The 13,445-nt window shown below is 38.1% G+C and overlaps 1 protein-coding gene across 7 annotated transcripts in view; it reads left to right on the top strand.

The window, feature by feature from the left end:
* Nucleotides 1–13,445, top strand: part of Rif1 (replication timing regulatory factor 1) — a 51,789-nt gene that overhangs the window by 14,488 nt on the left and 23,856 nt on the right. For 5 of the 7 annotated variants that reach the window (XM_075985247.1, XM_075985245.1, XM_075985250.1 and 2 more), the window contains exons 11-20: nucleotides 364–490; nucleotides 1,302–1,460; nucleotides 1,673–1,783; nucleotides 3,922–3,984; nucleotides 4,204–4,304; nucleotides 5,636–5,722; nucleotides 6,737–6,810; nucleotides 7,823–8,003; nucleotides 9,528–9,635; nucleotides 9,956–10,105. In XM_075985247.1, the coding sequence (XP_075841362.1) occupies nucleotides 364–490; nucleotides 1,302–1,460; nucleotides 1,673–1,783; nucleotides 3,922–3,984; nucleotides 4,204–4,304; nucleotides 5,636–5,722; nucleotides 6,737–6,810; nucleotides 7,823–8,003; nucleotides 9,528–9,635; nucleotides 9,956–10,105 (1,161 nt within the window). The remainder of the gene's footprint in view (nucleotides 1–363; nucleotides 491–1,301; nucleotides 1,461–1,672; nucleotides 1,784–3,921; nucleotides 3,985–4,203; nucleotides 4,305–5,635; nucleotides 5,723–6,736; nucleotides 6,811–7,822; nucleotides 8,004–9,527; nucleotides 9,636–9,955; nucleotides 10,106–13,445) is intronic. The other 2 variants (XM_075985249.1, XM_075985248.1) reach the window with 1 other exon arrangement.

Here is a 13,445-nt window from a genome sequence, read left to right as displayed (position 1 = left end):
TGTGTCTCTCCTGGCCTGGAACTTGAGTCATGTTTAGATTTAAAAACAGTTTTGTGTTTAGAACGTAGAAGATCTTAAATTTTTAATTGACCTGCTCTATCGCCATATCAGGAGAATTAAGATTGCTTCTTGAGAAAATATATATCTTGCTGGTTGGTGACATATTCCTTTAGCACTTTGGAGGCAGAGGCAGGTGGATCTCTGAGTTGAAGCTCATCCTGGTCTACAGAGTGAGATCCAGGGCACACAGGACTGCACATTGAACTGCACATTGAAATCCCGCCTCAAAAAAAGCACATAACTTGTAAAACTTTTACACACTTGACAATGAAACTATTGCTGTTTTGTCTTTTCATCTGTTAGGTTTGTGTGCCTTTGATTCAGAGTACAATAAGTGTTGATAGTGTTGCTTCACCGCAAGGCAGTTCATCTCGAGGATCTACGTCTCCTGGCTTAAGTCCACTGAGTCCACTGACTCCTGGACATAAAGGTGAGAGAAAGAGATTTCTTTCCTTTTCTTTTGAAAAGTCTTTGAAGGAGTTGTTGCACTTTCATCTGGTGACCTTTAAGCAAAATGTTCTTTTTGTTTTTTTGAGAATCTCCTATAACTTAGCCTGTCTCAGAACTTGTTGAGGCTAGTCCTAAATTGCTGATTCAAGACGACCTCTACCTTTCAAATATTGGGATTAGAGGGCACACCTCTAATGCATTCTTATCTATGCTCTTTGTTATTGATTGTTAGTCATTTTGTTACTGATTTTGCACCTTTTAATTGGATTGCTTGGGTGGTTGGAAAATATTTTTTTTCGGTTTTCTTTTTATCTTTGTATATAGCCCAAATTTGAAATTCCCCCCCTGTTATTTAAGACTGATGAGAGCTCTTTATGTTTTGAGACATGCTCTCACTATCCAGTTCTGGCTAGCCTGGAACCCACTGTGTTGACCCGCTTAGCTTTGAACTGACAAAAGTCCTCCTGCAGTTGTTGGGATTGCAAAGGTGTATAGTCAGACCCAGCTCATTTCATGCTACACGAATTGATGCCAATAAACAACTCGGAATGACTAAGAAAGTAGCAAAAATTTACTTGCTTGCATTGAAAATGGACCTTAAAAGACACTTAAAGCGGCCTTAGAAAGCAATTATTTGTCTTTAATATATGTCAACCTTTTTCAGCGTTTTAGATTTTCTATTCAAGTTTCAGAAAGGCTTGAATATTAATTTCAGGGTGTCTGTCATGTTTCTGAAGGTATATTGTATTGCTAGGAAGTATAACTTGAATGATTTTGTATTTGTTTTAAAGGAGTTCCTGCAACACCACGCATGAGTCCGAGTTCAAATATTGGTGGAATGGCTTCAATCCCTTCCATTCAGCTTTTGGGACTGGAAATGATGCTTCATTTTTTGTTGGGTCCAGAAGTCTTGAATTTTGCTAAGCAACACAAGCTTGTATTAAGCTTAGGTATTTGTTTTGGAAATAATTTCATGTGTTTGAAACAATCTAAAACTTACTGTGGTGGATGGAGGAGAGGCCTCGTTCTCAACAACTTAATAGTGATATTGTTGAGTGAAATAAGTATAAATTTAAGTAAAAGCATTTTTTAGATAATTTTTTTTTTGTTGAAAATTTTGCTCCGTAAATCTTTGACTTGATTGCTTTATTTTCTCCTTTAGAGCCACTGGAGTACCCACTAATCAGCAGCCCTTCTTTCTTCTCTAAGCATGCACATACACTTATCACTGCTGTTCATGATAGCTTTGTTGCAGTTGGAAAAGATGCTTCAGGTAAGTTTAGGATTATTACAATTATTATTATTATTTTTTTATTTTTATTTTTTTTTTGATTTTTGAAACAGGGTTTCTCTGTAGTTTTTGGTGCCTGTCCTGGAACTAACTCTTGTAGACCATGCTGGCTTCGAACTCACAGAGATCCGCTTGCCTCTGTTTCCCGAGTGCTGGGATTAAAGGCATGTGCCACCACCTCCTGGCATAAATTTAGGACATTTTTTTATAGTCATTATTTTTTAATTTATTTATTATGTATACAATATTCTGTCTGCATGTGTGCCTGCAGGCCAGAAGAGGGCACCAGACCTCATTACAGATGGTTGTGAGCCACCATGTGGTTGCTGGGAATTGAACTCAGGACCTTGGGAAGAGCAGGCAATGCTCTTAACCACTGAGCCATCTCTCCAGCCCAAATTTAGGACATTTTAAACTCAAAAGTCTCGTTTATTTTTTTTAACCATTTATGTGTTCCCATGTGTTTGGCCCTACACGTACGACAACACATGGGGATGTTGGAACAACTTTTTAGTACTCAAGTTCTTCACCATGTGGGTCCTGGGAATTTAGGCTCTCAGGGTTGGAAGCAGGAACCTTTACCCATTGAGCCATCTCCCCAGCCCTTTAAAGAAAAGAAAAAAAATAATACTGAGTTTTGGTGTGACACACCTTTACGACACAGCACTCCTAAGGCCGAGGGATTTGGATCTTGAGTTCAAGGCCAGCCTGGGCTACAGAGCCAGTTCGAGGACAGCAAGTGTTACACAAAGAAATCCTGTCTCAAATAACAAACAAAACCAAATATTTATTTGTGCACCAGAAAAGCTTATTTTTTTCCTTGAAGTAACTTGTGTTAAACCATTATAACTGGGAGACAGGAGTGGCTGACAGCACTGGGGAGGGAGAGGCAGGCTAGTCTGATATTTGATGCCTGCATTGTCTATCTAGCATGTTTCAGACACCCAAGACTACATAGGAAAAGAAAATAGTTGGATTGTACTAAGAGATAGATAATGCATAATAGAGGTGGTAAGACCTCTATGGTTTGGAAGACTGCCAAACGTTTGATGCCACCCTAGACAACAAAGATACCGTGCTTCAAAATGAGTATGGTGGCAAACATGATCCGAGCATTGGAGAAGCTGAGAAAAATGGGTCACTCACTTAAGGTAGACCCAATTTTCAAACATAAAGCCTGTCACCCAAAAATAAGTAGGTAAAATAAAGCATATTTTCTCCTATTATGCATGTATGTGTGCATTAAGGCTTTTCCACGGCACATGTGTGAAAGACGGGACAAATTTTGGAAGTTCTTTCCTCCACTAATGTCAGTTGTGTCTCAGGATTAAACTCAGGTTATCAGATTTGGCAAAAGTGCCTGCTGAGACATTTTATTTTGTTTTGGTTCTTTTTATTTATTTTGTTTTCAATAAATAAAAGGATACTGTTTATTTAATAAAAGGTGTAGCTATGGAGTCTAGGCTGGGGAAATTTGTATTCTTTGGAAATCATCTGACCTGAAACCAGTGGTAGTCCTCTTGTCTTTGACTTCGAGACAGGGTTTCTCTGCAGCTTTGGAGCCTGTCCTGAAACTAGCTTTTGTAGACTAGGTTGGCTTTGAACTCACTGAGATCCGTCTGCTTCTGCCTCCTGAGTGCTGGGATTAAAGGCGTGCGCTGCCCGGCTTGTCTCTTACTCTTAAGTGAAATGGATAAGTGTGTACACCAGGCATGACTTACCATTTAAATCATTGTTTTCCTTCTTGCAGAAGTGATGGGCATTCAACCTAGAAAATACAGATAAAAGTGAAAACATTTATTCTTTGTTATAGGACAGGCCCATTGTTAACACGTCCTTTTTTAAAAGGCTTAATTTCTATAAAGAAAGATTGAAATGGTGGTTTTATAAATAGTCAAATTCTCATTTTGCTGTTAGTATAAGGAACCGCAGAATAGGTTTTGCTTTCTTGTTTTCTTAGAGTTATTTTATATATACGAGTATTTTGCCTGTGTATATATGTGTACTAGAGCCTGGTGCTGAAGGAGGTTAGAAGAGGACATCAGATTCCTTGAAACTGGAGTTAGACATGGGTTACTAGGAACTGAACCTTATCTGAAAAAATTTTGTTTCCTTGACAGATGCTGTAGTTAGTGCTATCTGGAAGGCGCTAATTAGCTTGGTGAAGTCAGTTACTGAGTCAGGTAAGTACTATTACATTGCTAAGTGACCTTCACAGGTGCAAGTGCAGTGCTTCACTTGCCAGTATAAACCTTATTTGTATTATGTTTATGAAATTAATCTTTTAATCCTTTAACAAGTTGCTTAAATTGTTTAATTAAAATGAAATTTTCATAGCTCTTAGTAGATATACTCATCTAAAACATGTTTGGAATTATAGCCTTTCTTTTATTCTTTCATAGGAAACAGAAAAGAAAGATCAGGTTCTGAAGTTTTGACTCTCTTACTAAAATCTTTGGAAAACATAGTGAAGTCAGAAGTATTTCCTGTACCAAAAACACTGGTAAATATATTTATAAATTGCCTTAAAGTCTAATTCTGAGATTCAGTTTATATTGATACTGTTTAGTTAATGTTTGGCACAGACCTATAAAACCAAATATTGACTAGTAATTTAACTGTATTTATTGTAACTGCCATTCAAGTGTCATTTGAAGCCTGCATAGTAAATAGCTGTAGCAGTAGCAGCTATAGACATCTACAGTGTTGTTAAAGGGAGACATGCAACTTAAACTGAACAAATTTCAATGTTTATGGTGCTTGGTAACAATAGCAAACTGTCAGTTTTTCAGTATTCTTTAAAAACTTCAATAGTAGGAATGAAAAAAATAAGTTGGAAAAAATAACGTAGTTTTTATAATAGTGTAACAAATAATATCGTTAAATACACTGTGCTGGTATAGCATAGTAGATGGTATTAAGGACTCTAGAACAAATTAGGTTGAATCTTTGTCTAACTAAGGGAATTTGGACAATTAATTGCCTTGCTTATGTGGCATATCAGTTCTGAATTTGTATTTGTAAAAAGTGTACTTAGTAGTTTAAATAGTTAAATGAGTTTATGTTTACAAAGCAGTCTGGACAAGGCACAAATTAATATTGTCAGCTTTAGTGTATTTCCAAAATTGGCTAAAAATGTCTTTACTAAGGTAACTATTAATGACACTTAACACCTTGTAGTTCATATTATTACAAGCACAGGAAGACTTGGAACAGTTTAGGAGACTCTAGCATCTTTGGATTTATAATCTGAGAATTGACTTGTAGTTAAGCTAACAAGCTGTTTAAATAGGCCTTTTAGGCCTGTTTGGTGTGTATGTGATTTTTTGTTTGTTTTTCGAGACAGGGTAGCTTTAGAGCCTGTCCTGGAACTCTATAGACCAGGCTGCCCTCGAACTCAGAGATTTACCTTCCTCTGCCTCCTGAGTGCTGGTGTTAAAAGGCGAGCACCACCACCACCACCTAACTTGCAGAGTTTCTTATAACAGTGAACTACTATGAAGGTCCATTTTTAGAAAAATAGTTAAATTATGGATATTTGTTCATATATGCTTTTTATTCTATAACAAAAACTTGTAAAAGTAGTTCTTCCATATTTTCTCTTTGAACGTTTGAAATAAGGTAAACATAAACAATAATTTGAATATAATGTAAATATATTATACAAAATAGTCTATGAATATACTGTAATGAATCACAATGTAAATATATATTAGGAATATACTATAATAAATTACAAGTGATGATTACTTAAGTTAGAAACATAGATGATGTAAAGTTTTTACTTAGGAACAGGTTTTTATCGCTAACTATTGTAAAATCTTTCTTTCTTAGGTTCTCATGGAAATTACAGTTAAAGAACTTCCTCAGAAAGTATTAGGTTCACCAGCATATCAGGTTGCTAATATGGATATTCTTAATGCAAGTATCTTAAATGTAGTGTAGTGATATGATAAAGATTGGCAAAACAAAAATTCCTTTAGATTTCTTAAATGACAATTGAAGTTGGTTGGTTACGTTAAAAACCTTTTATGCAGAATAATAGATTGCTGTGAAAAATAAAAGATGGTATTGTGCCAGCAGATGACCTTTTTTCTTCCCTGGGTTTATTAGTGGACTCGAAAGAATGTTTTCCGTTTGTTTGTATGGAGTAATATTACTGGCTACTACTAAAGTATTTGAAAGCTTAATAATAATTAGCTTAGTAGTGTGAAATATACTTTGTTGTTTGAAACATGGGTTTTCTGAGTCCAGCAAGTTCTAGGGTGTGTCATCTGATGCCTCACCATCTTTGATTTCTCGTGGGAGAACTATGATCAGAGAATAGCATTGGATTTGGGTTTTTTTTTTTTTAATTTTTCTTTACTGTTCATTTAATTTTATTAGCTTCTTTGTATCTCAATAATGTGGGATAGCAGTACTTTGAGATGCCAGGAGAAGGTGTTAGATTCTCCTGCAGCTAATTTACAGGTGGTTGTGATCCACCTAATGAGGGTACTGGGAACTGAAGCCTGGTCCTTTGTAAGAGCAGAACACTCTTAACTACAGAGCTATCTTTTTTTCAAAAGAAAAAAATTAAGACTGTCTTTTTAGCCCTAGTTGGCCTAGGGCATGCTCTGTAAACCAGGCTTGCTTCTAAATCTCAAACTCATACATAGTGCCATCGTCATACCTGGCTTGTTTTGTTTTGAAGACAGAGTCTCATTAGGTATCCCACACTAGCCTTGAACTCAAGATTCTTCCCCTTCAGTTTACTGGCTGTTACAATTAAAAGTGTGTGCCGCTATGCCTTGCACTGTGTAGTTTTTGAAATAAACTGCTGTTGGCATCATACTCTAAGGCTAAAAGTTTTCATTCTAAAATAAATCATATTAAATGCTTGTAGAAAACAAACTGTTCTTTTTATTGGGAATTGTGACTTTGTTTTCTTTTCAGGGAACTCCAGCTTTGTTCTTAATCCAGTTAATTTTTAACAACAATCTTTTAGAATGTGGTGTTGCAGATGAAAAGTAAGTTTGCACCTTGCTTTTTATTTTAAGTCCTGTCACGGTTGCATGAGTATCAATCACGGTGGCCTCGAATCACTATGTAAAGAGACTGACTTGAACTGATTTCTCCTTTCTCCACTTGCTAATTTCTAGGATAGAAGTGTATCAATCACTGTGGCCTTTTTGTTTTTCAGCGTTTTTATTTAGACCGTGTTTTTATTTAGCATCATGTTTAACCTGGCTATGTAGAACAGGCTGTGCTTGAGCTCAGATCTGCCTATCTCCGCTGGGATTAAACTGTACAACTAATCCAGTCCCTTGCCTGGTTTTTCCCTCTTTTCTTTTTCATGAAAGATGATTATATAATGAATGAGTTTAAAATTGGTTTTAGAATTAAAAAGTTTTTCTTTATTTAAACATCCTGTCTATATACAGCCAAAGTTGGCCTTAAACTTGTGGCAGTTCTGCCTCCACCTCCTAATTGCTAGGTTACAGATAGATAACCCACTAAGCTCAGTTGGTCATTTTGTGTTTTGTGATGTGGCTTTGTAGCCCAGGGCCATCTTATTGTAGATCTTTTTGTGTCTGATTCCCCAATGCTGGGGTTTGTCACCAGGTCTTGTGTTAAAAGATATTTGTGTGTGTATGCGTGTATGTGTGTGTTTTGCCTGCATGTGTGTCTGCACCATGTATATGACTTACTGCCTTTGGAGGCCAGATTCCATGTCAAATCACTTGGATGTGGAATCATGGATGGTGGCAGTGTGGGGCAGGAAACTGTGACCCAGATTTTGGAAAAAACAAGTGCTCTTGAGTTTTCTCTCTAGCTCTTGTGTCATAATTTGATATTTGGGATACGTGGGTAGCTGGTTGTGATTAGAGGCTGGTAGTTGTGTTAGAGCCTCGGGAGATAAATAAAAAACAGACAACTTCACCATTTCTTGTGTTCAATTGTTAATTTTAGAATTTTGCTAATGCATAAATGTCTTTCTGGATGAAGTACTCATTCTGATACATTGTTCTAATTTTTTAGGTTTTTTCTCAATCTGGAAACACTTGTAGGATGTGTACTTTCTGGTCCAACTTCGCCATTGGCTTTTAGTGATTCTGTACTGAGTGTGATTAATCAGAATGCGAAGCAGTTGGCAAACAAGGAGCATCTCTGGAGAATGTGGAGTATTATAGTCACTCCTCTGACTGATGTGATTCATCAGGTACTGCACAGCTGCTGTGGCTCCCTCCCTGGGGTCTGGACTAACCTTTGTAGATCAGGTTGAACTTGTGCTTGGCACAGTCCCCTGCCTCTGCTACCACCATGTTAGTTTCCCCCTATTTTGAAAGTAATGTGTTTAAATAAAAATTAAAAATACTTAATTTTTTTTGAATGGTAGCAGGGGCTTTTATTAGTTAATTTGTCTAATTTCTTTTTTTTTAAAGTCTTTCCTTACAGCCAAGAAATAATTTTTAAAAATATTTATTTTTTTATGTATACGTTCTGTCTGTGTATATGCCTGCAGGCCAGGAGAGGGCATCAGACCCCATTGCAGATGGTTGTGAGCCACCATGTGGTTGCTGGGAATTGAACTCAGAACCTTGGGAAGAGCAGGCAATGCTCTTAACCTCTGAGCCATCTCTCCAGCCCCCTCTGACTAATTTCTTATGAAATATTTGAGGTTCTGTGTGTTTAGATGGTGTCCCTCTATAGCAGCTTTCTTTAGAACAGGCTGGCCTCAGACTCATAGTCTTCTTTCCTCAGCTTTCTAAATGCTGTGATAACATGTGTGAAGTATAACTTACAGCTTGGGAGCTTAGGGTTGTTTCAGAATTTAAAATCAGTGTCTCAGTTAAGGTTTTTATTGCTGTGAAGGCACACCATGACCACAGCACTCATAAAAAAAAGTTTTTAACTGGGGTGGCTTACATTTTCAGAGATTTAAGTCTATTATCATGGTGGGGAGCATGGCGGCATGCTGGCAGACATGGTGCTGACTACAATCTTGATTAGAAGGCAACAGAAAGTGGACTGTGCCTCACTGAAGGAGGCTTGAGCAAAGGAGACCTCAAAGCCCACCCCTGCAGTGACACTTCCTCTAACAGGGCCACACCTAATCCAACAAAGCCACACCCACTAGTACCACTCCTTTCAGGGGCGGTTTTCTTTCAAAACACCACAATCAATATACTGTTTTCTGGGGGTCGTAGAGTCTCCCTGTCCCTGTCTGTTTCTCTTCCATGTCTCAGTTTCCAAAAGTTTTGGAGAACAAATTCACATGAACAGGTGGTGAAAACAAGAGAATGTTTGTTTTTTAAATTAACTGTTTTATATTATACTAGAGTGAAGCCCAAGAAAAAAAGTACTACCTTTCCAGGTCACTGGGCTCTACTTCTAGCTCCAATAATAAATAATAAATAAATAAACCTCTACTATCAGAATTCTGAAGACTAGGAGTCTGGTTTTCAGTTTTGGAGCCCTGAGAGAATCTGGCCTTCATCTGTTAATAGTGGTAGCCAGCAGTCCATACCATACCTGGAATAGTATCCACATAATTTCAGCCGTCTGCCATGGCAGGTGGATTGCTATTTGTTTGTATGTGACCTCACCATACTTGAATGTGATCCCATCTTGAGTCTGCATAGGGTTTTAGTTCATCTCACTGAGGTCATACTTTATCTAGGCTAAGGCCTGGTGGGATTTGAATTAGATGGTAATATGTCTAATTCCATATTTTGTATTTCAGACTAATGAAGTTAATCAAGGTGATGCCTTAGAACATAACTTTAGTGCCATCTATGGTGCATTGACTTTACCAATAAGCCACATTTTTTCAGCTCAGACATTTCCCATGGTAAGAATGTATATTGCTTCTGTAAGGGTTTCCTTTCTGGAAATACTACCTTTATATGTGATTAGCACCAACTCTAATTTTTCTTGAAATTAGTATTGTGGGGTGGAGGAATACTTGTGCGAAGGCAAAGACGGTGAAATAGGCTTTTTTGACTTTTGACCTTTGGTAATTTCTGATACTGTTCACATAGACTATAATAGGGAGTTATAACAGGTCCCTCTGACACCTTAGATGTCTCACTTTTCACAGTCTCAAATGTATTAATCCTGTTATTTTTAATATGCTGGTGTCGGTTTACCTAACTTCTGTTTTGTTATTAGGCTACCATGAAGACTTTACTTAAAACTTGGTCAGAATTATATAGAGCATTTGCACGCTGTGCTGCTTTGGTGGCAACAGCAGAAGAGAATTTGTGCTGTGAAGAGCTTTCTTCTAAAATACTCTGCAGTGTGGAAGACGAAGTATTTTCAGTGAGTTTCCCCCTGTACTATATATTTTGTAAATTGGAGATAACATGAAAAAATGAAGTTTACTAAAGCTTCTGTACTAGAGGTCCAGTTGATCTAGAGAAACACAAGTCGTTTACTAAAGCTTCTGTACTAGAGGTCCAGTTGATCTAGAGAAACACAAGTCTTTACCTTGGGGTGTGCCTCCTTATTTTAACTACAGTGTCTGTGTACGCACCTCCGTACAGATTAGTTACGAACTTTTCTCTACATCAAAGTATGAATCTTGATTAGGCCTGAGTTAAAATTCCTATGTGAAAAGGAGAATGCAATCTGCTGAGTGTGTCTGCATGGAGCTCTGTGTGTGTCTCCCTTTCTTGCTATAGATAATGTGAAATTATCTTTCTTTGTAGAATTTACTGGGTGGAAGTAGTTGGCATGGAAAGGAAAGCATATTGAACAGTTTTTTTCCTTTTGAATGGATCAAAATTCCAGAACCTGCAGCTTTCTTGGGGTTGGGGGAGAAGCACAGCTTTTGCCTGTTTCTGACATCAGAGAGAAAGTTTATGGGCTTTGACTGTTAGAGAGGGATGTGATTGCTGAGTCAAACTGTCCTGCAGCACTTGGGTTGGCAACTTCACTGTGTTCTCTTTTGCCACTTGATTGATGCCTCAGGACTTTGGCATTCTGGTGAGCAGGCCCGAACCCCTGTACGACTTCACCAGCCATGGACTTTTGACCAGGCATGAAATTACCTCTTTGTAAAGTACATGTCAAATCCAACTAGAAAGCAGTTACTGAAATGGCAATACAATAATTGTTGCTTCTGTCCCATAGCTGGGATTAAAGGCAGACTCTACAGCAGAGCCAGCTGCCATTGGTCATTATTTTCAAAGCTCAAGCTCTTCCTTTTGATTCTTTGTGTTGATGTTTGTTATCTGATTTTGATTATCCTTATTTACTGTTGTGGGGTTTGGATTGTTCCTGTTTTTCTTGGGTCTTTTGGAGCATCATTAAGTTATTAATATGATCTCACATTTTGATATTAGGTCTTTAATACTTTTCCTCATGACTGTTATGTCCCATAGATTTGGTGTGTTAAATTTTTCTTCAATTTTCACTTTTCTTTTTTTTATAGTTTTGCTACTGATACCTAGCTTTAGAATACAGGATATTTTAATTTTGTTATCTGTTGAGGCTTCCTTTGTGATCTAATTGGTGGTCAGTTTTGGAGGAAAATCGTGGACTCTGCCGAGAAGAGTTATTCGTCAGTGTTTTTGTCAATCTGTAGTGTTGAGTCCATTTGCTGTATGGAGTTTGATTGTTTAGTTTTTGTCTAGATGACCTGTCTTTTGCTGAGTGTTCTATTCAAGTCACCTATTATTATCTTAGTGTTGGGGTTATCTGTGGTTTTACATCTAAAAAATACCCATTTATCAAATGGGTATACTTGTGTATGTGCATATATTTAGGATTGTACTATCCTTCCTCTTGGTGTATTTTATGAAGTGACCTTATCTCATTTGAGTTATTTTGGTTTGAGTCGCGTCAGATACTAGAATATACTTGTTTCCTAAATCTGTTTGGAATACCTCTTTTACCTTAAAGTTGTTTCTGTCTTTGGTGAAGTATGTTTCTTAGAGGCAGCAGAGATGGATCCTATTTTTTTTAACACCCTGTGCTCCTCAGTTTTTCTCTTTCTTAAATGCAGGTGAGTAGGTGTTTTTTGCCTCCATGTATGTCTGTACTATCTGCATGTACTGCCCATAGAGGAAGGAACTGGACCTGGAGCTAGATTGCTAACCTACCTCCCTGTGGGTGCTTGCTCTAGAAGAGCTGTGCTGCAAATGTTCTTAGCCTCTGGGCCACCTCTCCTGGCCTAGTCTTACCACTTTGTTGAAGAATTGAGAAAGTCGGGTGTTCAGAGTTTTGAAAGATTTATGTTAATTTCTGCTCGTCTCCCCCACCGCCCTTTTATTTTGAGACAGGGCAGCTCTGTAGCTTTGGCTGTCTGGGAACTTGCTCGGTAGACTAGGCTGGCCTTGAACTCAAAGATCCGCCTGCCTCTGCCTCCTGAGTACTGGCCTTTTATTTGTTTGGTAAGGCATTTTTCTTTTTTCTTTTTTTTATTAAGTATACAGTGGTCTGCATGCATGCATGCTTGCAGGCCAGAAGAGGGCACCAGGTCTCATTTCAGGTGGTTATGAACCATCATGTGGTTGCTGGGAATTAAACTCAGGACCTTTGGAAGAGCAGACAGTGCTCTTAACCACTGAGCCATCTCTCCAGCTCTGGTATGGCATTTTCTGATCTTTTTATCCAAGTATTGCTTTTTTGTTCCTTGAGACCTCTTGGTTGTATTCAAATTGAAGTATTTACCTTGTAGAACTCACTTTGTGGTCAGAAATTTCTTGAATCTGTGTTTATTATGAAAAGTTTTTATATCTTTTATTTCAGGGAGGGGTGATAGCAGTTTCACTAAAGAAATCCTCCTGCGGGCTGGAGAGATGGCTCAGAGGTAAAGAGCACTAGCTATTCTTCCAGAGGTCATGAGTTCAATTCCCAGCAACCACATGGTGCCTCCCAGGTACCTATAATGAGATCTGGTGCCCTCTTCTGGCATACAGGCATGCAGAATGCTGTATAAATAATAAATAAATAAATCTTAAAAAAAATATAAAAGAAATCCTGCTTCTGTCTACTCAGTGCTGGGATTAAAAGTGATGCTACCATGTCCAGCATTTTGATTTTTAGAGTTTTGCTGGGTATAATAGTCTTTGTTGACTGGGAATGTGTCTTTCTAGGCACTTCTGGCTTTGGGCTTTTCTGTCACATAATTAGGTGTTAGTTTGAGACTTGAATTGCCCCTTTAGTAGCTTTTCAATATGCTTTCTTTTATTCTGCCCTCTTCCCACGTCCCTTTCCCCCAGGACAGGGTTTCTTTGTATAGCCTTGGCTGTCCTGGAACCAGCTTTGTAGAAGAGGCTGGCGTCAAACTCAGATCCACCCGCCTGTCTCCACCTCCCAGGTGCTGGGATTAAACGTGTTATGCCACCAGCGCCCAGCTGAATTATTTAAACTGTTATGGGCAATTTTATTTTTTGGTTCTGTTTGGAATTCTATAGGCTTTTGCCTGATGGGCATCCTTTTCTCTTGGTGTAGAAAATTTTCCTTTAGCTGGGCGATGGTGGCGCACGCCTTTAATCCCAGCACTCGGGAGGCAGAGGCAGGCGGATCTCTGAGTTCGAGACCAGCCTGGTCTACAGAGCTAGTTCCAGGATAGGCTCCAAAGCCACAGAGAAACCCTGTCTCGAAAAACCAAAACCAAACCAAAACAACAACAAAAAAATTTTCCTTTATAATT

This window comes from Microtus pennsylvanicus, chromosome 9 (assembly GCF_037038515.1).
Source record: "Microtus pennsylvanicus isolate mMicPen1 chromosome 9, mMicPen1.hap1, whole genome shotgun sequence".
NCBI lineage: Eukaryota > Metazoa > Chordata > Mammalia > Rodentia > Cricetidae > Microtus > Microtus pennsylvanicus.
The sequence above is the reverse complement of the archived record's forward strand: the minus strand, read 5'-3'. Positions and strand labels throughout refer to the sequence as shown.